The 26,987-nt window shown below is 60.2% G+C and overlaps 3 protein-coding genes and 1 long non-coding RNA gene across 4 annotated transcripts; 2 read left to right on the plus strand and 2 right to left on the minus strand.

Moving 5' to 3' along the window:
• Nucleotides 1-5,934: 5,934 nt before the first annotated feature.
• On the plus strand, nt 5,935-11,866 carry PDE4A (phosphodiesterase 4A). The gene is made up of 10 exons (XM_029053501.1): nt 5,935-6,363; nt 8,196-8,289; nt 8,886-9,076; nt 9,186-9,284; nt 9,375-9,539; nt 9,971-10,070; nt 10,355-10,509; nt 10,620-10,742; nt 10,873-11,055; nt 11,486-11,866. The coding sequence occupies exons 1-10, from the start codon at nt 6,298-6,300 to the stop codon at nt 11,813-11,815; spliced, it is 1,506 nt and encodes a 501-aa protein (XP_028909334.1). The 5' UTR covers nt 5,935-6,297; the 3' UTR covers nt 11,816-11,866.
• Nucleotides 11,867-14,285: 2,419 nt separating this feature from the next.
• On the minus strand, nt 14,286-20,375 carry KEAP1 (kelch like ECH associated protein 1). The gene is made up of 6 exons (XM_029053424.2): nt 20,295-20,375; nt 17,951-18,628; nt 16,960-17,648; nt 16,425-16,630; nt 14,994-15,170; nt 14,286-14,732 (listed from the first exon to the last, which is right to left on the minus strand). The coding sequence occupies exons 2-6, from the start codon at nt 18,494-18,496 to the stop codon at nt 14,566-14,568; spliced, it is 1,785 nt and encodes a 594-aa protein (XP_028909257.1). The 5' UTR covers nt 18,497-18,628; nt 20,295-20,375; the 3' UTR covers nt 14,286-14,565.
• A 247-nt stretch (nt 20,376-20,622) lies between these two features.
• On the plus strand, nt 20,623-21,699 carry LOC120638099. The gene is made up of 2 exons (XR_005659587.1): nt 20,623-20,831; nt 21,406-21,699. It is a non-coding gene; the product is annotated as an uncharacterized LOC120638099 (long non-coding RNA).
• An 875-nt stretch (nt 21,700-22,574) lies between these two features.
• On the minus strand, nt 22,575-26,495 carry S1PR5 (sphingosine-1-phosphate receptor 5). The gene is made up of 2 exons (XM_029053191.1): nt 26,279-26,495; nt 22,575-23,921 (listed from the first exon to the last, which is right to left on the minus strand). Exons 1-2 carry the CDS (start codon nt 26,289-26,291, stop codon nt 22,651-22,653), a joined length of 1,284 nt encoding a protein of 427 aa, XP_028909024.1. The 5' UTR covers nt 26,292-26,495; the 3' UTR covers nt 22,575-22,650.
• Between the last annotated feature and the right edge of the window lie 492 nt (nt 26,496-26,987).

Below are 26,987 nucleotides of genomic sequence, written 5' to 3' on the forward strand. Positions count from 1 at the left end.
AAGAGGAATTTTCGGTCCTTTCTCCCCACGCCCCTCCGAAGCTCTTTCTCTTATCCCCGGAACCGCGGGCGAGGGGCGTGGACATGGGGCGAGACGATCCACGGACCGCAAGGGAGGGAGGGGAGGGAAGGGAAGGGAAGGGAAGGGAAGGGAAGGGAAGGGAAGGGAAGGGAAGGGAAGGGAAGGGAAGGGAAGGGAAGGGAAGGGAAGGGAAGGGAAGGGAAGGGAAGGGGGACGGGGGCGGAATGTGACCCGGAATCAGGAACGAGAGCGGGAGCGGGAGACTCCCGGGACCTCGAACAAGAACGGAAAGCGTCCAAGGGGGGGGGCGGGGAGAAATCAGGAGAGTGGAGGGAATAGATCCTAGACCCACGCTGAGAAGCCGCGTGGCCTAGTAGCTAGAATATGGGCCTGGGAGCCAGAAGGACCTGGATTCTAATCCCAGCTCCGCCGTTTCCGTGACCTCGGACAAGTCACTTGGCTTCTCTGGACCTCAGTTCCCTCATCTGGAAAATGGGGATGAAGACTGTGAACCCCATGAGGGACATGCACTAGGTCCAACCCGCTTAGCTTGTACCTTGGCGCCCGGGCTTAGTACAATGCCTGGCACAGAGTAAGCGCTTGACAAATACCTTTAAAAAAGAAAGAAAAATCCGAAGAGAGCGTGGAGCCGGTCGCCCCCTAGCGGCTGCGAGAGCGAGCGATTTCCCCAACGCAGGAGGATCCCCGGCCCATCCCCGGCCCCTTCCCACTCCCCTCCCAACAACTCGCCCTCACCCACGCCCACGCAGAGGGACCCCGACGGACAGAACCCCGTTGCCCCTCCCCCGGGCCTCCCTGAGGTCGGGGGGGAGCCGGGCGACCACAGCAGGATCGACTTGTACTCTCCCAAGCATTTAGTACAGTGCTGCGCACACAGCAGGTGCTCAATAAATGCAAGCGACTGACTGACTGACTGATACCCAAGACACCCTTTCTCCCTGTCCTCATCCTCCACCCGAGGGGTGAGTGCCTTTCCAGCAGCGAGAAGGAAGTAGGTTAGACTCAAGGAAGGCTTGTTTCCTCCCATCTGGCCCAGGGAAGCTCTCTGGCCCCAGGAGGTTCACTGGAGCCCTGGGCCCGGCCCCCGGTTCCCCAGAGTCCCACCCCGGGGGTGAGTGCCAGTCTGACTCTGGAGCCGGAAGGAAGCCCTTACCATTTTTCTAAAACACCGTCCTGCGTACGTCTCCCCGCTCCTCGATAATCTCCGATGGCTGCCCATCCCTTGCTGCATCGAACAGAAACTCCTGGCCCTCGGCTTTAGGGCAAACGATCCGCTCTCCCCATCAGTCGGTATTTATTGAACACTTACTGTGTGGGGAGCACTTGGGAGAGTATAATATAACGATAGAACAGACACATTTCCTGCCCACAGCCAGTTTACAGTCTCCTGTTTATCCTCCCTTCTCTCCCACTACAACCCAACCAGCACAACTTCCCTCTTCTCAACAGCAACACACTTTCTGTGCCTCAATCTCCTCCCACCTTCAACATCTTGCTCACACCCTTCCTCCAGCCTGGAACTCCCTCCTCCTTCAGATTGGGGAGACCAAAGTTCTCCCTTTCATCAAGGCACTCTGAAATCGTATCTCCTTCAAGAAGCCTCCCGACTAACCTCTCATCCCCGATCCTATACTCCCTTCTGTCTGTGCTGCCTATGTACTAAGCGAGGGTCCATATCCCCTAGGCACTTTGATACTCACCCATCCCCAGTCCTACAGCATTTGTGTATGATCCTTATTAAGCTGCGCATACATAAAAAAATCATAATCGTCTTTCCCGAAAGTTTTGCACAAGCTTGCTCAGTTGAATCCAGGCAACGTCTCCTTTAATAGCCCACCCTGCTGGGACTAAGGCAGACCAACTTGCTCAGACAATCCACCAGGAACCTGTCTTCCCACCCGACCCCCCGGGCCCTCTGCGTCCCCTTCTTTGGGACCGACTGCCTCCTGGGGAACCTGGAATCAATCAATCAGTGGTATTGATTGAGAGTTTTCTGTGTGCAGAGCCCTGTACTAAGTGCTTGGGAGAGAACAATATAACAGTCGGTAGACATGTTCCCTGACCACAGCGAGTTTATAGTCTAGAGGGAAAGACAGAAATTAATATAAATAAATCAATTACGGCTATGGAAATAAGTGCTGTGGGGCTGAGGGTGGGGCGAATAAAGGGTACAAATCCAAGCGCAAGGGTGATGCAGAAGGGAATGGAAGAAGTGGAAATGAGGGCTTAATCAGATGTGCCTTCAATAAGGCTTTGAAGGTGGGGAGAGTGATTGTCGGATATGAAGAGGGAGGGAGTTTCAGGCCAGAGGCAGGATGTGGCGAGAGGTCAGCGATGAGATAGAGGAGATTGAGGTACAGTGAGTAGGTTAGCATTAGAGGAACAAAGTGTGAGACCTGGGCTGTAGTTGGAAAACAGTGAAGTAAGGTAGGAGGGGGCAAGGTGATTGAGTGCTTTAAAGCCAATGGAAAGGAATTTCTGTTTGATGTGGAGATTGGTTTGATGACAACATATTGTTAATGAAGTGTATATCTCCTTGATTCTATTTATCTTAATGATGTCTTGTTTTTGTTTTGTTCTGTTTTGCTTTGCTGTCTGTCTCCCCCCGTTTAGACTGTGAGCCCGGCATTGGACAGGGATTGTCTCTATCTGTTGCCCAATTGTACATTCCAAGCGCTTAGTACAGTGCTCTGCACATAGTAAGCGCTCAATAAATACTACTGAATTAATTGATTGTGTCCAATCCAATTATCTTGTATCTACCCCAGCGCTTAGAACAGACACATAGTAAGCGCTTAACAGTTACCATTATTATTATTATTATGTGGAGGTGGATGGGCAACCATTGGAGGTGTTTGAGGAGTGGGGAAACACAGCCTGAGCGTTTTTGTAGAAAAATGATCCGGGCAGTGGAGTGAAGTATGGACTGGAGCAGGGAGAGACAGGAGGCAGAGATTTCAGGGAGGAGGCAGGTGCAGTAATGAAAGTGGGACAGGATAAATTCTTGGATTAAAGTGATAGCAGTTTGGATGGACAGGAAAGGGTGGAAACCGCACCGGCTCGCCTCCACATCACGGAGGAATCTCCATCCCAACCCGTCTCCCACAACCCCGGTGGGAGAGAGAAAAGCAACCACAGCCTGGCAGCCTCCTCTGCAGAACCTTGGGAAGGCTGTGGTGGCTGTCTCTGGAGCGGTCACTGTGGCCCTACTTCCTGAGTTTTGTTTTTTGTGTCCGTGTCATCTTAGCGTTTTGCCTCCTCACGTATGCATCGGCAGTAACCCCCGCCGTCTTATGGGAATCCCGGCTCCGCCGCTTGTCAGCTATGTGACTTTGGGCAAGTCACTTAACCTCTCTGTGCCTCAGTTACCTCATCTGTAAAATGGGCATTAAGACTGTGAGCCCCACGTGGGTCAACCTGATCACCTTGTATCCCCCACCCAGCACTTAGAACAGTGCTCTGCGCATAGTAAGTGCTTAACAAATGCCATCATTATTATTAGATGAAGCATGGGCCTGGGAGTCCGAAGGTCACGGGTTCTAATCCCGGCTCCTCCACTTGTCTGCTGTGTGACCCTGGACAAGTCACTTCGCGTCTCCAGTCTTCAGTTGCCTCATCTGTAAAATGGGAAATGAGACTGTGAGCTCCATGTGGGACAGGGACTGTGTCCAACCCGATTTGCTTGTATCCACCCCAGCGCTTAGTATGGTGCCTGGCACATAGTAAGTGCTTAACAGATGCCATCATTATTGCTCTTAGACTGTGGGCCCTCTGAGAGACAGGGACCACATCCAATTCTCAGCACGTAATACAGTGCTCTGCACACAGTAAGCGCTTGATAAATATTACAGTACTATCGTCCTGGTTGCCTTGTCCCTGGGGCTATGCTTGGCTAAGAAGGCTATGAGGCAGCAGAGCTGTCAAAGAACCAGAGCTGAGCTTCGACAGTCCCCCCTGCCCCCGACTTCCCACTTCTCCATCAACAACCCTCTCCATGACAGAGGGGAGCAATTTGAAATAGCTGCCGCGAACCGGCCGTGTCAGAGGGAGCGGAGGGAGGTGGCGGCAGCAGGGATTGCAGACTGATGCCAGAGCCACCGTCCCCTATGATATGAAGCATGAGTGGTGGCCATTTGGGGAAGGTCCATTTCGGCCATCAACTTCACAAGGCCCCAGTCAGCGGCCATGTTGTTAAGGTACCTCTAGACCATAAGCTCATTGTGGGCAGGGACTATTTCTGTTCATTGTTGTATTGTCCTCTCCCAAGCGCTTAGTACAGTGCTCTGCACATGGTAAGCGCTCAATAAATACGATTGAATGAATGAACCGAGGTCAAGAGAGGGTGTTATTTCTGAGGGGGTGTCCAGGGCCTGATTTCTCCCTTCTCTTGGCCTTCAAGGGAGAGCCCCCCCGCTCCTCTCTCTCCTCTCCGCTTTCTATTTATCCCCTCTCTTCATCTTTCCCTTCCTCCTCCTCTTCCTCCCCACTCCCCTTCCTCTTCCCTGGGCCATGACCCACCTCTCCCATCTTGCCCTCTGGCCAGGACCGCAGCTCTGAATTAGAAGATGGTCCTTGGCCTTCGGAGGCTCCGGGAACCCCGGCTGGGTCTTTCTCCCCAGCTTCCTGCAGAGCCAGTATCAAAAGTAATTCCCACACCTGTAAGACAACAACCGCCCCCTTCCTCGTTGTGGAGAAGGGGATGGAGACGAAGGGTTGCTTCTCTGAGAGTTCCTTTGGCTCTGTAGAACAGGTGGGAGCCCCGCTCCCCTCCCCACCCTTCCGATTCAGGGGCGATGGACCAACGGTCGGCCTGGGAGACCCTGAAAACCTGGACTGGTGCCTGGTCCGTCTGGAGACCATGAGTCTCACTCACCGCTTGGTGGGCGAGATGCGTCCAATAAAGGGGTGGTGGCTCAGCCCAAGCTCAAGCGTCGCTGCTGTGAAGTGGGGTGGGAAGGCCAGTAAGAAAAAAATCCTGAATTCCCTGCTGGGCTTAAGCCTAGGGGTGTGGGACTGGGGAAGCTCACGAGACAGCCCTCTCCCAAGGCACAGGGTGGGTGCGGGCTCTCCCATCTTCTCCCTCCCTCCCCCCCAAAACAGTGAGGCCAAGAAGAATTGGGGGAGAGCACGTGGAGGGATTTGGGGAGCATGGGTGGGTGTGCGTGTGTGTGTGTGTGTGCACACGCTCTCGGGTGTCTCTGTTGGATGCATGAGTGTCCTCTAACCCTCCTCTAAACCCTCCCCCCACTTCCTCTCCCCGCCTTCTTCTCCCTCCCCTTCCTCCCCCCCCCCCCCCCGCTGGTCTCAGCACCACCTGACATCATATTCCAGCCTGCCAGTGCTGCAGTGAGACGGGCAGGGACACACACAAGCTCGCGCACGCACTCAGACCGGAGCCTGGAGCTGGAACCAGAGGAACTGAGCTGTCTGAAGTGGGAGGGGGGTGCTGATGGGGCAGCCGCCAAGCCGCAGAAAACCCGGGACCTGATTTCTCCCTTCCCCTGGCCTTCAAGGGAGAGCTTCCTCCTCTCTCTCCTCTCCACTCTCTATTTAGCCCCTCTCTTCAGCCTTCCCTTCCTCTTCCTCCTCCTCCCCGATCCCTTCCTCTTCCCCCCAGCCCCTCTCCTCTCCCTCACGCCTCCATCCCCTCCACACTCTGCTGCTTTGTCTGGGCCTCGCTTCCCCCTACATTCTTCCACTTTCCTCCCCCCAGTTCTTCCCCCACCGTCTCCTCCATCCCCTCACCCCCCCACCCTTCCCCCACCTCTCCCCTCCTCTCGTTTTCCTCCTCCTCCTCTCCCTGAAGGGATCTGGAAGCACAGGGCTTTCCCATGGGGCCTGGGTTGGGGGCTTCCCAGACCATGTAATAAGCCAGGCTTTGGCTGGGGGGGGGGGAGGGGGGCGGGGGAGGGATAGAGGAAGTAGACAGGCCTGGCACTGGCCCCTCTGAGGCTACTCTGGGCCTGCAAAGGGTTGAAGGGGGAGGGGCTGGTTTTTCCCCTCCATCCCTCCAACTCCTTCCTCTCTCCATCTATCCATCCCTCCTCCTCCTAGCCCCTCTCCTCCTGCCTGTCCTCCCTGCGTCCCCTCTACCAGGTCCAGGTAGTCGCTGGCTGGTGAGGGGAGAGGGGTTCTGGGGTCCTTGAATTCTTCCCCTTTCCCTCCCTTCACCCCACCACAACCACCCCCTACTCCTAGCCTGTTTCTGACCTGGCCCCCGGGCGTGGCCGCAGCTGCGGCCGCTGAGCATAGAAGATGCCCTTAGTGGATTTCTTCTGTGAGACATGCTCCAGACCATGGCTGGTGGGCTGGTGGGACCAGGTAAGGGTGGGGGAGGGGCCAGGGGCATGGGAAAAGTGGGAGGGGGTTCTGGAGAGCGAGGAGACACACCCCCCTACCCTCATCCTCAGCCGCTTGTAGCACATGTGATTTTTCTGCCCAAGATCAGCTCGCACGTGTGTGTGTGTGCGTGCATACGTGAGTGTGTGCGTGTGCGTGTGTGTGCATGCCAAGTCTTCTGTTAGGACCATGTCTGGGTATCCATCTGGAGGTCTAGGGCGTAGGATTGCATATGTGAGTGTGGACCTCTGGACTGGGATAGTCAGCATTTCTGTTTGTCATCCATGCCAAAGGACTGGATCTGCCTAGCTGACTAGGTTGGGGATCTAGAGTGGAACTGCGGGCTCTGTGTGTGTGTGTGTGCCTGGATGGCCGCTATCTGGGTCTGTGCGCATCATGATGATGAGGAGGATGGAGTCTCGCTTAAGGAACCCAGGATGAGCCACGGTCCTGAGACTCAGGGCCAAGAACCTGTGTGAAGGAATTGCTTCTAGTGTTAGTAATTTGTGCAGCAGAACTCACACTCTCTCGCCCCTGCCGGTTCTCTTCTCCCCAGAACAAGGAAAACTGTGCCTCTATGTGTGTATGTGTGTGTGTGTGTGTGGTGTGGGTGCATGAGTATGAGGTATGTGTGTCTGTGGGGGGGTGGGGGGGTGTATATGGGTACCTATGCATAGGGTCTGCAGCTGTGGCTTTGGGTCTCTGTGTTTTGATGACATCTGTCTGTGGACTGTCTGTGTCTCTATCTGCACAAAGGGACTGTATCTGTCTGCGTAGGGATTGGGGGTCTGCTGGGAAAACTTTCTATTTCCCTGATATGGGGGACCAACTATATGTCTATCTGGCCTTTGGAGCTGGCTTTGACCTCCTCTGGTGCCTCCATCACTCTGACAATGCCTCGGGTAGGTTCGCCCGTCCCCCACCTCCCCCTCCCTGCAAGGACCCAGCCCCACTACGACTTGGCGTTGTGTGTCAGTGAGGGAGATCCCAACGGGGGCTCTGGATGAGGGGTCAGGGGAGGATGTCCGGATGGCTGGGGGCCCCCAGGGAGTTGTCGGGGGAGCTCGACCATGGTGCGCCAGGGCCTCCCCCTCCCTTGGATGACTTTGTCCTTCCTCTCCCTCCACAATGTCATGGACTTGGGTGGGTGTGTCATGGGTGCATGCGTCTGGGTGTGTCTGGATAAGTGCGATTGTGTCTGGAGAAGGGCGCGTGTTGGGGGTTCCAGATGGGGCAGGAGGCGTGAATTTGGGGGTGGGGGGTGGGGGGGTGGGGTTTGGCTACACCCACGGGACTGTAGGCAGGAAGGGGTTAATGTGCCCTTGGTGCCCCACCCCCCACCCGTTCTGCACCATTCACCCCCATGTGTGGGGGGTGTCTGGGGGGGGATTGGGGCAGTTCCCAAGAAGACCCCGGTCACCATGGAGACTAGGTTCCCCGCCATCCCTCCACTGAGCGAGGGGTTGGGGGGAACCCTTCCCCAGAAACTCCACCCCCTTCTCGGATGCCTCCCCTACCCCTTCCCACCCCCCAACCCCCCCCACTACTCTGGTGTCGGCACGCAAAAGCCAAGGGTCTGGGGGCGCCTTGGGAAACGGACGGCTCGGGTGCAGTTGTGCACGTCGGCTTGTGCATCCGCCCACGTGGGTACTGTTGTACATAATTTGAAGGATCCCCCCCGTCCCCCCCAAGTCCAAGCAAGGCAGAAGGAGAAGGGATGAGGTTTGGTGGGGAGGAGGGAGGAGGCTTTGGGGGGGAGGGGGTTAGGCCTCTGCCTCGGCCAGCCCCACTCACCCTCCCCCTAAATGGCACAGTTCAAGAGGATGCTGAACCGTGAGCTGTCCCACTTCTCCGAAATGAGCCAGTCGGGCAACCAGGTCTCTGAATACATCTCCAGCACCTTCCTGGGTGGGTGAGCGAGTGGTGGACCCAGAGGGTGGCACGGGAACCCCGCCCCTCCACTGTTCGGTGTCTTCCCCCTCTCCTGGCTGGGGCAGAGCGTTTGTGGGGTGGTGGGGAAGGGGGTGATTTCCAGGACCCCAGAGCCGAGCCCTAACTCCCAGTGTCCTAACCAGTGAGGAGCGAATGTGCAAATGAGTAGGAGGGCCATCATTATGGCCTTGCCTGAGGTCCCAGTGGTGATTCATGGGGGAGTGGACATGGGAAGGTGGGGGGATGCTGATCCCCTCTCTGGGCCGGTGGCCCCGGCTTGCGAGCGGCCCGATCCGGCTGCGCCACCCCCACCCTGGCCCCGGATCCTTCCCTCCCACCCCCAACTCCCAATGGAGACCCTTCCGAGAGCAACCCTGAGCCCTCCACCCTGCAGTCTGCTCTCCCTTCTCCTCAGCCCAGTCATCCTCTCTGCATGGGCCCTCTGGGAGGCCCATGAGCTCCCCGCTTACCCTGCCCCCTGAAGGGCAGTGGGGAGTAGCAGATCTCTGGGGGGAGGCGGTGGGGACCTAGGGCCAGGCAAGGGAGCCTGACACCTCCCCCCTCGGCCACAGACAAGTCGAACGAGGTGGAGATCCTGTCCCCGGCACCAAAAGAGCATGAGACACCGACGCAGTGGCAGCGGCAGCAGCAGCAGCCGCCTCCCGTCAGCATCACCCAGAATCTGTCAGTCGACTCCAGCCTCCCACAGTCTAGCTTTCCCCGCTTTGGGATCAAGACAGACCAGGAAGAGCTGCTCAGCCAGGTGGGGGGGGACCAGGGAGGGAAAATGGGAGTTCCCCTCCCCTCCTCTCCCGCCCCCCACCCTCCCACCCCAACCCCGGCCACCGCTGACCTCACCCTGCCTCTTCCAGGAGCTGGAAAATCTTGACAAGTGGGGGCTGAACATCTTCCGCGTAGCAGAGTTCTCCAAAGGCCGTTCGCTCAGCTGTATCACGTATACGATATTCCAGGTGGGGTGGGGACGGGGGAGGGGGAGCAGGCCTAAGGAGGGGGCAGGGGCTGGGGTGAAGCCAACCGACCCTCCCCCTCACCCCACCCAGGAACGAGAGCTGCTGAAGACGTTCAAGATCCCGGCCGACACGCTCATCACCTACATCTTGAAACTGGAGGATCACTACCACGCGGACGTGGCCTATCACAACAGCCTGCATGCTGCTGATGTCATGCAGTCCACACACGTTCTTCTGGCCATGCCTGCCCTGGATGTGAGGCCCCTCCCCGGTCCCATCCCTTTCTCCCCTGTGAGACCCCTCCCCGCCACCTCCCCGCTCTGGACCTCAGTTTCCTGCCTGGGCCGCTGGCTCCCCAGGCAGAGGGTGCAGTAGGGGCCGGCGCCCCCACCCCGGGTTTCCAGCAGTGGGGTCGAAGCCGTTGTGTCCCACGACTCTCTGGGTTGGCCTAGCCTTGCTCGGCCCAGGTCTCTGACCAGAAAGCCTCCGAGCAGGGCTGGAAAGACACCCAAACTGGGTCATTCTGACCCGTGAGCTCTTGGCATCCTGGCAGCCCCGCCCCAGGCCTGACCCCCAACCCGGAAGCTGGCACCCATCCGACCCCCGCCCCGCACCCACGCACACATCCACGCACACTCCCATCCCCCCTGATCCCCCCCCCGACCCTGTGCCCCCCGACCCCCCAGGCAGTGTTCACGGACCTGGAGATCTTGGCTGCCTTGTATGCTGCAGCCATCCACGACGTAGACCACCCCGGCGTCTCCAATCAATTTCTTATCAAAACCAGTAAGTGGCACCCCGTTCCCTGGGACCTTCCACCGACCCCATCCCCACTGTACTGAGAGCCTGGGGGAATACGATAGTCGGAAGACTCCATCCCGGCCCCCGAGGAGCTCGAACTCTAGTGGGGGAAGCAGCTGAGTAGAAAAGAGGGGAACAGGAGTGGGGGTAGGGGGCCCGGACCCAAGTGCGCAGGTGATGCAAAAGAGAGGGGGAGTCGGGTGGGGAGCCCCCGGGAAATGGGGCGGGGGAGTGGCTTCGGACGGGTCTGCCTCCCTCTCCACCCCCAGACTCGGAACTAGCCCTGATGTACAATGACGAATCGGTGCTAGAGAACCATCACCTGGCTGTCGGCTTCCGGCTGCTGCAGGGTGACAACTGCGACATCTTCCAAAATCTGAGCAAGTGGCAAAGGCAGACCCTGCACCGGATGGTCATTGACATGGTGTGGAAGCGGGGAGGGGGGGACAAAGGACGGGGGAGGGAAGATGGGGCTGGAGGCGGGGGGGGGTAGGGGGGGGACGCTGACCCCCCCACCCTACCCCTGGGCCCTAGGTACTGGCCACAGACATGTCCAAGCACATGTGCCTGCTGGCTGAACTGAAAACCCTGGTGGAAACCAAGAAGGTGGGGAATTCGGGAATGCTGCTGCTGGATAACTACACTGACCGCGTTCAGGTGCACCCCCTCGTTGTTCCCCAACTCCGACCCCACCCCGTCCCCGCCCTCCCCCCTTCCCCCTCGGCCTCCCCACCCCTCCATCCCCCTTCTGCTTCCCGCCTCATCCCAGCTGTCCTGCCCCATCCAGGTCCTCCAGAACCTGGTGCACTGCGCAGACCTCAGCAACCCCACCAAGCCGCTGCCCCTCTACCGGCAGTGGACGGAGCGCATCATGGCCGAGTTCTTCCGGCAAGGAGACCAGGAGCGGGAGCGCGGCCTGGAGATCAGCCCCATGTGTGATAAGCACACTGCCTGCATTGAGAAGTCGCAGGTGCCCCTCCCCCCCCCCCCCCCCCGGCCCCGCCGAAGCTTGGCCCCTTCTCCCAGCCCCCGCCCCGTTCCCCCATCCGCTTAGGACCCCCTACCAATCCCCTAGGGGACTGAAAGGCCTCGTTGCGGCAGAGCCAGCGGGAAGGGTGGGGGGGCGATGTCACCAGCTCTCTCCCTCACACTCGTTCGTTCATTCACTCAGTCGTATTTATCGAGCGCTTACTGTGTGCAGGGCTCTGTACTAAGCGCTTGGAAAGTACAATTCAGCACCAAATAGAGACAGTCCCTGCCCACAACGGGCTCGCAGTCTAGAAGGGGGGAGACAGGCATCAAAACAAGTAAACGGGCATCAGCAGCATCAATATAAATAAATAGAATCATAGCTATACACACACTCCTCTCCCCCCCCCCCCCGACATCCCCTCCCACAGGTGGGGTTTATCGACTACATCGTGCGCCCGCTCTGGGAGACTTGGGCCGACCTCGTCTACCCCGGAGCTCAGGAAATCCTGGAGACATTGGAGGAGAATCGCCATTGGTATCACAGCGTTATCCCCCGGAGCCCCTTGCCCTCTCCAGACCCCAACCCCACCCGGTTCTGCTTCGAGCTGATGCTGCAGGTGACCAGCGAAGAGGAAGAGGAGGAGGAGGACGAGGAGGACGAGGACAGCAGCCCCGAGGGGGAAGGGGCAGCCCAGCCATCCGTGGAGACAGATGAGGACGGGGTCTCGGCCAGCCCAGGGGAGACTGGGAAATTTTGAGCTTTTGCCAGCGACGGATTAGATGAGTGAAAAAGAAAGCATTTCCCCTTCCTTTTCCTGTTGTGTTTTTCCGGGGGGAGGAGAAGAGGGCATGGGGAAGGAGCCATGGGGGTGGGGGGGGACCGGGAGCTTCGATTTTGGGTTTTTTTAGCAACCTTTTTAGGAGAAAAGGAAAAGGGGTTGGGGGGAAGAAATGCAGCCACTGTAGAAACCCTGGCAGGGGCAACCTGGCCAATATCATATCACCCCCACCCTCTACTCCTCCGGCCCTCAGGACAGGCAGCGGGGTGAAGGGCTGGGGCCCAGGTCCAGGCCTTCCCCCAACTCCTAGTTGAGCCCCGAAAGGAGCCATATACTACAGGCACTAACTTGACCCTTCCCCCTGCTCCGAGACAGAGGACCCTTCCTGTGAGGGACAGTCTTCCTCTGTTCTGCATTTTGCATGCACATACAAAAAAAGCAATGGGGAGACCCCAGGGTGGGGGTGAGCTGAATTTGCCCTTTTACACTGGCCATGAATTCAGGAGGTGGGTGGCTCAACCGCCCTGCAGAGTGGGCTGACTGTGGAGTAGGGGTCCTGACTCCACCCCTTCCCCTTCCCACCCTTCCCCAGTCCCACTGCTTGCTTATCCTGACCCCTGACCTTGCCTTAATGGTTCCCACTAGCCATGAAAGGGGCTGGCCCAGGGTGTGGAGAGGGGTAGAGGATGCACCCCTCTTCACTACCCGCCCCCCCATCAAAACCAGGCAATAAATGTGCCCTGCCCAACTTCTCTACCAAAATCTCCATCACCTATCACCCCCTTCCAAATCTGTGGTAGGGGACAGGCATGACTCCGCTTGCCCTCATCCCCTGTACCCCCAGGAGAGAGGAATGGGAAGATGTTAGGTCTCCGCATTTGTTTTGATTGCTGTGTTACCCCCATTTCTGAGCCTACGGACCCCCGCCAGCTTCTAGATTGGGTTTTTTTTTTTTTAAGAAAATGATTAGGGTGCCTGCTGGGAGTGGGGCGGTGTGGGAAGAATGGTACCTGTTTGCGGTTCGCTTATTGTACATACTGTAATGTTGGACTGTAAATTCTTTTAGGAATCTCTCCTCCCCCACAGCCCTCCCACACGGTTGGTCCCCTTTCCCTTGTACTGATAATGTGTAAATAGACCGCTGGGAAAATCGAGGCAGACTTCTCATTATTATGGGGGCAGACTGCGTGTCACTCCCCGAGAGAGCTGTGTGTGAATTGTGGAAGCATCCTCCCCCCCTCTTCAATTCTTCCCTCCGCAGTGGGAGACCGGTCTTCTCCTCGGAGCGGTGCGGCTGGGGGCAGGCCTCTCCGGCACCCAACTACCCAGGCATCGTTCCATAATTAGGTGTTGCCGTGATCGATCGGGTACTGCCGCTGAATGTGCGGGAGTTGAGGGTTGGGGGCGGACGACGGCTGAGTTGTGCATGCCGGCCCACCCCTGGGAAGCTCTCCACGCTGTGCTGCCGCCGCCCCCCCCCCACCCCGGGGTTGGGGAGGTGGGACAGAGACCTCTAATGAAACCTCTCCAGGACCGTAGACGAGAAACCCGCCGCTCAGCAACGACTGCTCTCGTCGGGGTCCCTGCCTGTCCGGCATGGAGCGCGGTACCCTGCCCGCATGCCCTAGCTGGGGGTCGTGCAGTTGCTGGGTTCCAGTAGCCCACACATGCCCAGCGGAGGCCTGACTGACTGATGGTGGCAAACCGCATTTCACTCAGCCAGATCCCCTCCCCCTTTCCCCAACACGCGTGACTGAGAGCGCCTGATGGCGGATGCATTTTGAAGAGGGTCCGGCTCTGTGCTGCCCATTCCCTCCCTGTCCCCCACTTCCCCAGGTTTAACAAGTCGTGGCCCCCTCCTCTCCCCGTACCCCGATCCCGCCGGTCACCCGTGTTGGGTGGGTCCGCCTCTCAGCCCTTGTGACCAGGCAGTGATTTCCCGTGGCACCGACTGGAGGTGCCAGGAGAGGCAGATATCCGAATCGGGGCAGAAAATCAGGCATTCCCCCACCTCTCGCTGCAGGGTGTGGTCCGGTTAGAGAAGCAGCATGGCTCAGTGGGAAGCGCCCGGGCTTGGGAGTCAGAGGGCGTGAGTTCTAATCCCGGCTCCGCCGCTTATCAGCGGGGTGACTTTGGGCAAGTCACTTCACCTCTCTGGGCCTCAGTTCCCTCATCTGGAAAATGGGGATTATGACCGTGAGCCCCAGCAGGGACACCCTGATTGCCTTGTATCTACCCCGGGGCTTAGAACAGTGCTTGGCACATAGTAAGTGCTTAACAAATGCCACCATTATTAATATTACTATTATTATAGCCCAAGGGCGACACGGGATGAAAAATGGGATGCAAACAGGGGTGGTTTTGCTTCCTCCCAGGAGGGGGCAGCACACCACAGTTTCTCCTCCCGGGGCCGGGGGCCGGGGGGAGCAGGAAAGCGTGGAGCCCCCCACTCGTCAGTCCTTTCATTTATTGGCAGAAAAGTGGGGAGAGGGAGGAAGCACTCGGAGCCCCGGTTTGGGGAGGTGGGGGGAGACCACAGGGGTTTTGTCCAGCTCCGTCAGGTCCACAAACCCCTCCCCCTGGAAGACTTCAGGCAGTCACTGTCCCGCAGGGCGCGGTGAGGGTCCGAGCGAGAGGGCAGGGTCGCCCAGACCTGACCGCTTCAACGCGGAGGCGGGTCCACTCCCCAACTCGTCCACCTTCTTTACGAAAACCCCCACCCCTTCCCCTCAGCAACTGCAGTCCCGGCTGGTGATCTGCTTCCAGCAGGGTTCCATGGTGACCGCCACCCCGACACCGCTGCGGCCCGAGGTCATGCGTGTCACCTCAGTCCAGGTGTCCGTTGACGGGTCATAGCACTCCACGCTGTCCAGGAAGATGTGGCCGTCGTAACCGCCTGTGGGGGGGGGGGGGGGCGGGAAGGGGCAGGGGACAGTGGATGTGGACAGGACCGGGAATGGGGATGGGGAGAGGGGATGGGGGACAGAGGACGCCATCCCCTTCCAGGCCTCTCCACACCCTCCTGCTACTGGTCTTCCTCCCCAGTTTTGCCCATCAGAGTTCCCTCCGCCCCCCAGAGTCGAGCCCCTGGTCAGCAGCAGATCTCCTCTGCTCCCTCATCCCGTCCCTCCCTCCCCGCCCCCCACCCGTTCCCTACCCAATACGTAGATCTTCCCCTGGTGAACGGTGACCCCCAGTGCACTCCGCCGGTGCTTCATGGGGGCGACGAAGGTCCAACTTTCGGTCTCCACGTCATAGCGCTCTACGCTATTCAGTTGGTCGGTGCCATCGTACCCCCCTGTGGCGTAGATGCAGTTGTTGAGGGCGCAGACACCTGCCGGGAATGGCGAGAAGGGGACCCAGAGTCAGGACGGCGCAACTCCTGAATGGGGAATCTGCCAGCCGCTGGGGTGAGGGGGCTCCAGTCGGGGAGGCAGGCAGATGGGCAGCGGGTAACCTCAGAGACCCGTTCCCCTGCACCCGCTTCCCCCGAGTCACACTGCCCCTCAGTTCTCTCCTCAGCCGTCAGCCTGACAGGGCCTGAGCTCCCTGAGGGCAGAGCCGAGCCCTAGACTCAGGAGACCTAGACCCTGGAGAAGCAGCGTGGCTCAGTGGAAAGAGCACGGGCTTTGGAGTCAGGGCTCATGAGTTCGAATCCCAGCTCTGCCACTTGTCAGCTGTGTGACTGTGGGCAAGTCACTTAACTTCTCTGTGCCTCAGTTCCCTCGTCTGTAAAATGGGGATGAAGACTGTAAGCCCCACATGGGACAACCTGATTCCCCTGTGTCTACCCCAGCGCTTAGAACAGTGCTCGGCACATAGTAAGCGCTTAACAAATACCAACATTATTATTATTATTATTAGACGGGACGCCGGGGACGGGGCAGAGGGAGAAGGCCCAGGTAGGGGTTCCTGCCCTCGAAGGGGGTCACGGTCCGACGGAGGCCACAGGACCGGCCCGGAGTCAGGCAAGTACCCGTAAAATCTCAAGTGATGTGAGGCACATACAGCAGGGGGAACACGATTCACTCAGACGGGTAACGGGGTCTGGAGTGGCAAAGAACCCAGAGGGGTCAGTCTCAGAGGGCTTCCTGGAACAGCGTACCATCCATTAGCCCGTCGGCTCGTGTCTTCCACCTTCACTGCCTGCTGCTGAACCCTCTCAGTACAGCGCTCTGCAGGCGGCAGGCACCCAGTTCAGTGCTCCGCAAGCAGTGGGGAAAAAATACCGATAACGAGGAGGAGAGAGAGGTTCTCAGGACCGTTTTCGGGGCCTGGCTAAGAAGTCCGTAAGCTCGTCCCTCTAGACCGCCGGCTCGTTATGGGCAGGGAACGTGTCCGCTAATTCTGTTGCAATGTACTCTGCCAAGCACTTAGTACAGTGTCCTACACATGGTAAGCGCTCAATAAAGAGCACCGATTGATCGACTGACTGACGAGCAAGGAAGGCCTGCCCGGCAGGCCTAGGGGAAGGGGAAGGCTGGACGCTGGGAGACCGGCAGGGAGGCTGCTACGGTCATCGAGACTCAGCCCTCTCCCTTCGCCCCAGACCCCCCTCCTCTCTTCCCCTCAGTCCCCAGCTCCCCACCTGCACCACTGCGCACGGTTTTCATGGGCGTAATTGGCTTCCACTCGTCCCTCTCCGGGTTGTAGCGCTCGGCCGAGCTGAGCCGGCTGGTCCCGTCGAAGCCGCCGACGGCATACAGCAGGCGGTTCAGGACGGCCACCCCAACCCCGATCCGGCGTGTCAGCATTGGAGCCACCAGGTGCCACTCATCTTGCTCCGGCTCATACCTGTGAGGAAAGCGGGCAGGGATGGCGGAATTGAGGGGAAGGTGTCCGCACCCCTCCTCTCTCCCTCTCTTGCCCCCTCTAAGCACCCACTGGCTCCTTTGGAAGCTGAAAGCCCTCGCAGGGAAGGGGTGAGGAGGGAGAGCAGGAGGTGCCCGGGGTCTTCCCCACGTCCCCTGGTGTGACCTCTGGCACGTCCTCGTCCAAGCTCCCGGCAGCCCCCCCGGGAGCCCAAGGGTTGGGGAAAGGATTCCCCCCCCCCCCGTCCCCCGCCTCCTCCCAACAGGACCCCTCCATCTCCCGCCCCACTTCCCGGCCTGTGGCGCGTTCACCTCTCCACGCTGTTGTGATGCACGCAGCCGTGGGAGCCGCCCACGGCGTAGATGAGGCCATCGATGACCCCCACGCCGATCCGGTTCCGCGGCACGCTCATGGCCGCGCAGGGGGCCCACCGGTCCGTCATGGGGTTGTAGCAGTCGAGGGCGCTGGAGTCCATGTTGCCGTCGGGAGAGTTGTTGCGGCCGCCCACGGCGTAGAGCAGCCCGCCCACCACACAGCCCGCCAGGCCGCTGCGGGGCGCCTGCAGGTCCGCCAACCGCACCCAGGCCCCGCTGCTGGGGTCGTAGGCCTCCAGGTAGCTCAACGACTGGCGGTAGTAGCCGCCGGCTGTGTAGATGAGCTGCCCCACCTTGGGCGCCCTACACGGCAGCCCGGGCTGCGGGGGCTTGTGCAGTGTCAGGTCCTGGAAGATCTGAGCCAGGTAGTCTGAACAGCGGGCATCCGACCGCAGGATCTCGCACTTCTGCAGCTGCATCTGCAGGAAGTGCGGGGTGAGGGAGTGGCACCGCACGGCCCGCAGCAGGGCCTGTACATAGAGGCGCCGCTGCTCGCAGTCGTACTTGACCCAGTTGATGCAGGCGTGGAAGACCTCAGATTCACAGCGGACGTTCAGCTCATCCCGGCTGATGAGCGTCACCAGCTGACAGTGCGACAGGTTGAAGAACTCTTCCTGCTTGGCTACCTATGGTGCGGGAACTGGTTCACAGGGGCTGCTAACAGCCCCCTGCCCTCTCATCATCCCCCAGAACGCACACACACAAACACAGCCCTGAGCCCCCAAAATGCTGCAGTCCAGGCTCCCAGTCTGGGGATCGATGGGTGAGATCTCCCCGACTCGGGTTCCCCCAAACCAGAGCAGAACCCAGCCTGGCCCAGAGTTAACCCCTTCACCCCACTTCCGGGCCGCCCACTGAGCACGGATATAACCCTTCTAGCCCAAGGGGGTGGGGGGGAGGGGGGTCCCCCCATCCAGCCTCGCCTCACCTCCCCAAAGTGCATGTAGATGTACTCGCGGGCCCGCTGGTGAAGCTCAGTGCAGCCGATCTGCTCGGCAAAGTTGGCAATGCCGATGGCATTGCTAGGGTCCAGCTGCTGCACCAGGAAGTCGCTGCAGGCACGCACGACGCTGTCTATCTGGTACATGACAGCGCCGTTCATCACGTGCAAGACGCACTTCTCGCCCATGGAAATGGAAGCCGTGTACGCAAACTCGATGAGCCGCTCCATAACCCGGGGGTGGATCCCCTCGATGGAAACCACTTCCATCCCTTGCTCCCGCAGTCCGGTGGTGAACATGGCCTTGAAGACGGGGCTGGAGGACGCCAGCACCACCTTGTGGGCCACGAACTGGGCGGCCGGGGCGCCCTCGTACCGGACCTGCAGGGTCACGTCGCACAGCTGCTGGCTGAGGCGCAGCTCGTTCATGACGCCGAAGGCCTGCCGGGTGTGGTCCTCCAACGTGTAGCTGAACGTGCGGTGGCCCCCCTGCTGCGAGGGGGTCACCTCAGCCTTGCACTCTGGTGCGTACATCACCGCATTGCCCGGTGGGGAGAGTCGGGGAGGTAGATCGGGTGCGGTCTGATGAAGGAAGAGAGCGGACAGGGCTGGGAGGGTCTCGCCCGCTACGCCAGAGAAGCACTAGTGGCCCTCAGAGTCGGCCACCTGGAAAGAAGGAAAGAGAGAGAGCGGTCAGGGTCGTGAATCTGGGGGTCGGGGGCACCCCTCCACTCCTCCCCATCAGAAGAAAGGTCCCTGTCCACTTCCTCCCTACACGGTCTCCGCCCACAGACACACACATACACACAAACATCAGAGCCCACGCAGCCAGGAGGGTGAAGCGGGGTAGAGAAGATAGGCAGCCGGAGTCACCCTCTCCAAGTTTGTGACTCTGGCTGCCGATCTCCTCTACCCTGCTTTTTACCCTCCCACATGTGGGCGTGTGTGTGTGGGCGTGTGTGTGTGTGTGTGTGTGTGTGTGTGTTGGGAGCAGGAAGTGGAGGAAGTGGACAGGAACCTTTCTTCATACACCTGGGCCGGGGGGGGGGAGAGTCAGCAGCTGGTGAAGGAGAGGTTCGGAGGTAGATGTGTCCCCCAATCCTCCCTTCTCCCCAGTAACAGGGATGGTCTCTATAACTGCCCCCCTCCCCAGAAGTGCATCATCCATTTAGGAAGGACAAAACGCTTAATATAGTGCTCTGCACACAGGAAGAGCTCAATAAAGATTGAATGAATGACACAGAGCGAGAGGGTGCCCACTCCCCCAGTGCGACATCTCCTCACTGTGAATGGGGAAACTCCGGGGCGGGGCAGGGCTGGGTTAGGGGGCGGCACGGGCAGGCTGCGGGGTGCCTGCAGGCCCACAGTAACCCGACTATCAGTCCTCGGCTCCGCTCGGGAGCCCGTGGGGGGGATCGAACAATTAGGGTTGGCCAGACCGGGGCCCAGCCCAGATGGTCCCGGGGGCGGGAAACGGGAGTCACTCCACCCTCGGCCCTGTCTTCCTGCGTCCCCTTCCCACTCCTGGGGTTCCAGACACACGAACTGACCTTGGGGGGTGGGGGGGAAGGGGGGGAAGAATTGGATTGGGAAATCTGTAGGGGGGGTGGGGGTGGATGGCTGACAGAGAGGAAACGGCGGGGGGGGCGGGGGAACAGGGGAGACAATGGTTTGGCCTCCACAGCTGGAAACCGGGCGGGAGGGAAGGGGGGGGGGAAACGGGGGGGAAAGAAACCGGGAGTAAAGCCAGGGCCAGCCCCGCCTCCTCGTCTCCCTTGACGGACCCGTAGGGAAACGGAGGACGGAGAGCGGGCGGCGGCCACGCCCCCAGCAGCCCATCACAAGGACCGACGGATCTAGCCGCTCCCCCGCCGCCCCCCCACCTGGAGAATCCCCCCAGTCAAATCCGTTCGTGGCCTAAGGAGGGGGCGGCGCTGGGCGGCGCTGGGCCGGGTCCACCTCTCCCCCTCCCCACCCCCGCCTCTCGACCCCGGCTTGGCCAGCCACAGGGGCAAGTCGGACCCGGGAACGCTACTCGCCCCCCGCCGCGCTGTTCCCTGCCCTACCGGCTCCGCTGCCGATCTCTCTCCCCCGCCACCGCCGCCCGTTCCCGACCTCTCCGGGGTCTCCCTCGCTTCCCCTCCCGGGGCTCGGCGCAGCCCGAACGGCGAGGAGGCCGGAGGCGGGGAGGCGTTAGGCCCAGCGCCCCCCGCCCCCCCCCCCCGCACCCCTCGGCCCAGCTGCTTCAAGGCCCGAACGCGGAGGGGCCGCCAGGTCCCGTGGAGCCCCCTCCTCCCGGCCCACGGGGGCGCCGGCGGCAAGGGTTACTCACCCGCCCATGCCCGCGGACCGGTTCCTCCTCCGCCTCCCGGCCTCCGGCTCCTCCATCGCGGCGTAGCGGCAGGAGATCGGGGGGCGGGGGGGGGGGGGGGCGGGGAAGCTGTAAGTCACCATGACTAAGCAGAGAGCGCGCCCGACCCGTGTCAGAATAAAAGTCCTCCCCTCCCTCCTCCCCGCCCTCCCCCACCCCCCCACCCCCCCCAGTCCATTTCCCGCTCGGGACAGCAGCGCTCGTTGGGATCGGTGGCGAGGAGGAGGGGGAGGAGGGACAAAGGGAAGAACGGGCGAGGGAGAGAGAGAGAAGGGCGGGGGGAGAGGAGGGAGGGAGAGAAAGGGTGAAGGGGGGGGCGGACTCCGGATCGTGGGCCGGGCCGAGGGAAGTGCCCCCCTTTTGGCTCTTCTCCTTCTCTTTTCGTCCGGGCCAGAGTCGGGACTCGAGAAAGTGTGGCGACAGCCACACGCGCCCAGCGGACAAGCATCTTCGCCCCACGTGTGCTCCCCTCACACCTTCGGGACGGAACGACGCGCGGTAGGGGGACGGCATCGGCTTTTGCGCGCAGGGAATCCGAGCGGACCGGAACGGGGGAGTGGGTCTCTGGACTCCTGGTCTCTGGACTGGGAAAACGAGGTTCCAAAGAAGTGAGAACCAATCGGTCACCCAGGGCTCCGGGACCCAAAGGGGAAGCGGTGTCCGGGCGCTTGACTGTAAGCTACATCGATCCATCGATCGTATTTTTTGAGCATTTACTGAGTGAAGAGCACTATACTAAGCGCTCGGGAGAGTACAGTATAACTGAGTTGTAGACGCCTTCCTTGTCCGCAAGGAGCTTACGGTCTAGAGGGGGAGACAGACATTAATATAAATAGATTCCGGATATGCACTTAAGTGCTGTGGGCAGGGAATGTGTCTACCAACTCGGTTATTTTGTACTCCCCAAGCGCTCAGTGCAGTGTTTTACCCACGGTAGGCACTCAGTAAATAATAATAATAATGGTATTTAAACGCATACTATGTGCCAAGCACTGTTCTAAGCCCTGGCGTAGATACAGGGTAAGCAGGTTGTCCCACATGGGGCTCGCAGTCTTAATCCCCATTTTTACAGCTGAGGTAGCGGAGGCACAGAGAAGCGAGTGGCTTGCCCCAAGGTCGCACAGCAGACAAGCGGCGGAGCCAGGATTAGAACCCACGTCCTCTGAATCCCAAACACGATCGGGAGTCAGGAGTTACTGGACTCAGCTCTGCCCCTGGGCCTGCGGTCGAGCTCGGGCTAGATGCCTAACCTCTTGGAGCCTGTTTCCTCATCTACAGCGAAATTGCCTCTCCCTGTCCTCTGGGGAAGGTGTGAGGATGAAATAAGATCAAGGCACTGGGGAAAATAAAAGCCCTCTATATATTTAAGAGGTGATTGTCGTTGTTATTACTTTCACTTGCCGCGTCCGCCCTGACCCTTTCCCGTCTCTTTTCCGCATAAAACAATCGCCGGCCCCTTACTTCCATCCGTGGGGTGGAAGGGGATATATGGGGGGGGGGGTCCTCCCCGAGGGGCATTGCCTCGGGCTCCTGATTTCGTTTCCCTTTCTTGCCACTTGGTAGGATAGTCCTTGTCCGGCCTCTCCCACTAAGAGGAACCGGCCAGGGAGCCGGGAGCCGGTGCGTCCAAAGTCTCCTTTCCCTGCTCTGGGGACACAGAAAGGGAAGCTGGTGAGGCGGGAGTGGGGCGGCAGTGGCGGCTTCTATCCACGCGGGGACGCCACGTGCCCGATTCGGGACCCGTAGCCGCCGGCCGTTCCCCAGACCCCGACGGGAAGTATCCCCGGCGCCCCCCGGGAGGCAGAAGAGAAGAGGAGCCCCCGAGGGACTGCCGTGTCCCAACCCACAGGCTGCCGCAGAAGCCTCGATCGCAGCATCCTTTCCTAAAACCCCACTTCCATCAACCAGGTTTCCCCGCACTTCGAGTCTTTATCGTCCCCTCAGCGAACTCTACTGCTTATGAATTTCTTTACAGCCTCCCTAGCACTCGTGCATGTCTGTCTGTCCAATTCGTTTATGGATTTTGCTCACTTTCATTGTCAATGTTTTTATGTTTGTCTTCCCATTAGAATGCAAACTCCTTGTGGGCAGGGAATGTGTCACGCCGTTATTCTATGTTTTCCTACCGGGCGCTCAATAAGTGTTACTACTACTACTCTGGCGCACCCTTCCCCACCGTACCCCCTTGTCATTCGGATCTTTTTTTTATCATAAATCGTTTTATTTAAAAAAAGAGGGGTGTGTGTGTGTGTGTGTGTGTGTGTGTGTGTGAAAGAGAGAGAGAGAGAGAGCAGGTGGGAGGGTCACGAAGGCCGGGTCAGTAGACGCCTTGGGTCTCCGGCGCCGGGACGGGCGTGAGGTTGCCGGTGGACCCGCTGGTGTCCGGTCCGTCGAGCTGGGGCGACGTCCCGGTGTTGCCAGCCGGGGTGCGGGGCCGCCGGCAACGGGCCGCTCCTCCACCCCCGTCGCTCACCCCACCCGCGCGGTCTTCACCCCTCCCGGAAGAGGAGCGCGGCGGGCGGCCGCAACAGGGGTCCAAGAGGAGCAGCAGGGCGCGGCGCATGTCCCGGCTGGTGAGCGTGTAGATGAGCGGGTTCAGCAGCGAGTTGACCATGGCCAGGCCCAGGAAGTAGTCGGCCTGGTAGAGCACCGGGCAGGACCGTCCGGGGCAGGCCACGTCCACCAGCAGCAGGAAGAACAGCGGCAGCCAGCAGGCGGTGAAGGCGCCGAGCACCACGGCCACCGTGCGCAGCAGCGCTAGGGACCGGGGGTGCAGGCGGCGCGCGGGCGGGCGCGCGGGCGCGTGGGAGCGCACGAGCCGGTAGATGCGCAGGTAGAGGGCCAGGACGGCGGCCAGGGCGGCCGAGAAGACCAGCACGCAGAAGAGGACGTAGGCCCGGGCGAAGAGCGGCAGCACCGTGGAGCAGGAGGCCAGGTGGCCCATGCAGTTCCACCCGAGGGCCGGCAAGGCGCCTAGGCCCAGCGACGCCGCCCAGGCGGCCGCCGCGAGCCGCAGCGCGCGAGCCCTCCCTCCCCGGCAGCCGCCCCCCGTCCGGGGGGGGCGCGCGGGGGTCCTGCGGGCCATGGTCGCGTGGCGCTCCAGCGCTATGGCCAGCAAGCTGAGCACCGACGCGGCGAGGGCCACGGCCACGCCCCCCTCGCGCGCGAACCAGAGCGCGGGGGAGAGGCGCAGGGTGCGCGCGCCGGAGAGCAGGAGGTTGGCGGCGTAGGCGGCGCCCGCCAGCAGGTCCGACAGGGTCAAGCTGCCCAGGAGCAGGTAGGCGGGCGCGCGGAGCCGGCGGTGGCGCCACAGGGCCAGCAGCACGGCCAGGTTGGCGACGACGATCAGCGCGCACATGGCCAGGAAGGCCGCCGCCTCGGCGCGCACCCCCTCCCCGGACAGGTAGCGGGAACCGCGCAGCTTGCCGGTGTAGTTGTAGTGGAGGACGAGGACCGCGTCGGCCGGCTCCATGGTCGGGGCTCGGGCAAAAGCGGGCGGCGGGGGGCGGCCTGCTCGGCTGCGTCCCTTCCGACGGCTACATCGCTGGAGTCGGGGAGGGGGGCGGAGGGTGAGAGGGCAGCCGGACCCTGCGGGGAGGAAGCCGGGACGGGAGAAGTGGATCAGAAACGGGGGCGGGGGGGGGCGCGCCCCTCCGGAGAAGCCCGGCCTCCCCGGCCCGCGTTCAGTCCCATCCATCACGGTAGCACTCACTGTGTGCAGAGCACTGTCCTGTCCGCTTGGGAACGTGCAACACAGGGCCTCTCGGGCCTCCAGTCTCAGGGCAAGGAAGGACGCGCCGAAAGGCACCCCCCAGAAATATCCAGGCGGGCCCAGAGACGAACACGATGTCAGAAAAGAGCCCACGGATAAGATAAAGTCGGACGTGGACGCTCACGGGCGTTCAGACCCAGACGTAGAAATCCACACCCCTCACACGCTCAGCCAGGGAAATACCCAGCCCTGCGATCAAGCCTCCCACCTCTCGTCGACCACCGTAGGAATGAATGCCCTTCGAAATATTAAAAACCTTGGGGAGGCTGCCGCAGCTGGTCATCAAGAACTATCTCTTGCGTGGAGCAGTCGACGGCCCGAGGACCCCCGCCTCCCACCCCCCACCACTATTTTTAGCTACTCTACTCAGTTCGACGTTGACTTGGATCGTCCCGTTCGTGTTTCGCCGTTATTCTTTTCTTCGTCTGGGTGGGACAGGGACCGCGGCTGAGCAGGGTATCTCGTATTTACCCCGGAGTTTAGCACACAGTAAGCGCGCAGTAATTAGCACAACTAATACACAGAGACGGATGAACTGGAGACTGCCCAGAAGAGGCGTGTGTGTGTGTGGTGTGTGCGGGCGTTTGGGGAAAGCAGTCTGCCCTTTGTTTCCAAAGAAGGTGAAATGAATACTAATGAATTACACCCTAGTCAAGTAAGAATCCTGAAACCTACCATAAGACAACCCAAAAAGTCCCTGGTTACACCTGGGAAAGCTCAAAAGAGTCCAGCTTGGAAATCAGGGGAAGATTCGGAGGAATTGGAGATCGTGGGAAAGCTGGCCGATGACTCATTCACCTCGGGAGAGACTTTAAAAAGGCCACGAGTCCTTCCAGGCAAAAGAATAGAATCTCCATAATCAGCATATCGGTGTAGATACAAGGTGTGAAAGTTACAGTGCTCGGGTTCAGCAGGATCCAACCCTCAAGTTAAAGACCCAAGTGTGATTTTTTTTTTTTGCGGGAGACTTGCGCTCATCAGTACTCAGCCTGGTGAAAGAGTCTGAACACGACGGGAGGGGGGTGGGGTAGTGTTAGCGGGGAAGCTCGTCATTACCTGGTTTATTGCCTCCCAATCTGTGATGCCTGCAGCTCCCCGAAACTTGGATCTCGACTAGGTAGCAGATAAACCTTCCTGAGGCTCCTGAAGCTAAGGCTCCTGCCTGCTCAACTTCCGGACACCCAAGCACAGCGCCCAGACTAACCACAGATAGAGACAGGCACGGAATAGCATTCTAGACATTCTCGGAGACTAGCAGGAGGATGGACACATCACAGACACACAAATAAATGCCGAGGCAGAAAGGCCCACATAGATACATTTAGACACCCGAGCATATACAGACAGATTCCTGTTCTCTCTCCTACTTTGACCGTGAGCCCAGCGCTTAGCACAGTGCTTGACACAAAGCGGGTAACAAATGCAATGATGATCATTCTTCAAGCACACAGACAAAGCATTTACACAGAGGCCGCCATAGACAGGCATTTACGCACAGACACTCAGCGACGCACACTCGAACACGATACCACCCCGTTGCCCTAGCTCCTTCCAGCCCTCTCCCTGCAAGAACAGCTGGGTACGATTGGATTGTACTCTCCCAAACGCTTAGTTCAGTGCTCTGCACAGAGTAGAACTCAATCAGTACCACTGATGATGGATTCGTGTGTGAGATCGTGTGCGCACGTATGCGTGTGCTTCTCCGAGGAGGGCCAGCCCAGCCAGAGGGTGAAACACAGACAAGCACACTCGCACGCACACACGATCTCGCACCCCAACCCATCAGACCGCAGTACTGATTGAGTTTTAACACTGTGCGGAGCACTATACTAAGCATTCGGGAGAGTGAAATAGAGTTGGTAGACACAAGTGAAAATCGGGGTCCCGTGGGCTCCGTTAACCCCGTCACTGTCACAGGTGGAGCGGAGGGGGAGGAGGCACGAGAGCCGAGAAACCTGCCAGGAGCCCCCTCCCCAACCGCCCGCGCGGCCATCCCCCTGCCTCCGGACTTTCCCGGCCGCGGTTGCCCTCCCCCGCTCCCGGCTCCTGCATACGCCGGGAGGGAGCGGGACGCCACGGGGGAGAGGGAAGTGGTTGCTGTCTCCGCCTTCGACCACCCCCCCCCGAACCAACCTGCGCCCCCCGACACATACACACACACGCCCCCGCTCACCGGTGTCCGGCATTCACCCCTGCGGTCGAGGCTACAGCTTCCCGAGCTCCGAGCCCGGCCCTGCTACCGAGCGTAACCGGGGGCGGGACGGGACGGGGCGGACCGGGAGGGTCCCCGCTGGCCCCCGCCTTGCCCTGCCTCGCCCACGGCTCCCCGGGGGCAGCCCGGAGCTACCAGGCAGTGCCGCCTCCTCGGGCGTCAGAGACTTCACTCGTTCACGGCCCCCCACACTCAGGGCCGAGCGAACCCCAGCGTCCAAGCCTAGGAGGTCTGCAGGGAATCCACTCCCCCGCCCCCCGTAGCCGCGCCTCTTCCCTCCCCTCTCCCCTCCCCTCCCCTCCTACGGGGGCGCCGGGAGGGTCTGCCAAACCCCCTGGGAACTGGGAGATGGAAGGTCCTGTTGACCGAGGCGGCTCCATTCCCACGCCTGTGTCACCAGGACGCTGAGCTGCGCCCATCTCCCCCCCGACGGACTCTTTGGCAGCGGAAAGGGAGAGCGTCCCTCGGGGCTGAGACACAGATGGGGGGCTGCGGGGGGAGGGAGAGCCTCCGAGGCCGGATTCTTCGGCCGTCTGACTGGAGAGTCTGCTTTCAAAAATTACTCTCCCTGCTGGGTCTCAGACCCCATGCCCTCTTACCTTTGTTTCTCCCGATCTTCTTCCCTCCCTGACTGCTCCCTACAACGGCTTCTTCACCTCTGCCTTCAAAC

The sequence above is a fragment of the Ornithorhynchus anatinus genome, chromosome X2 (genome assembly GCF_004115215.2).
Source record: "Ornithorhynchus anatinus isolate Pmale09 chromosome X2, mOrnAna1.pri.v4, whole genome shotgun sequence".
NCBI lineage: Eukaryota > Metazoa > Chordata > Mammalia > Monotremata > Ornithorhynchidae > Ornithorhynchus > Ornithorhynchus anatinus.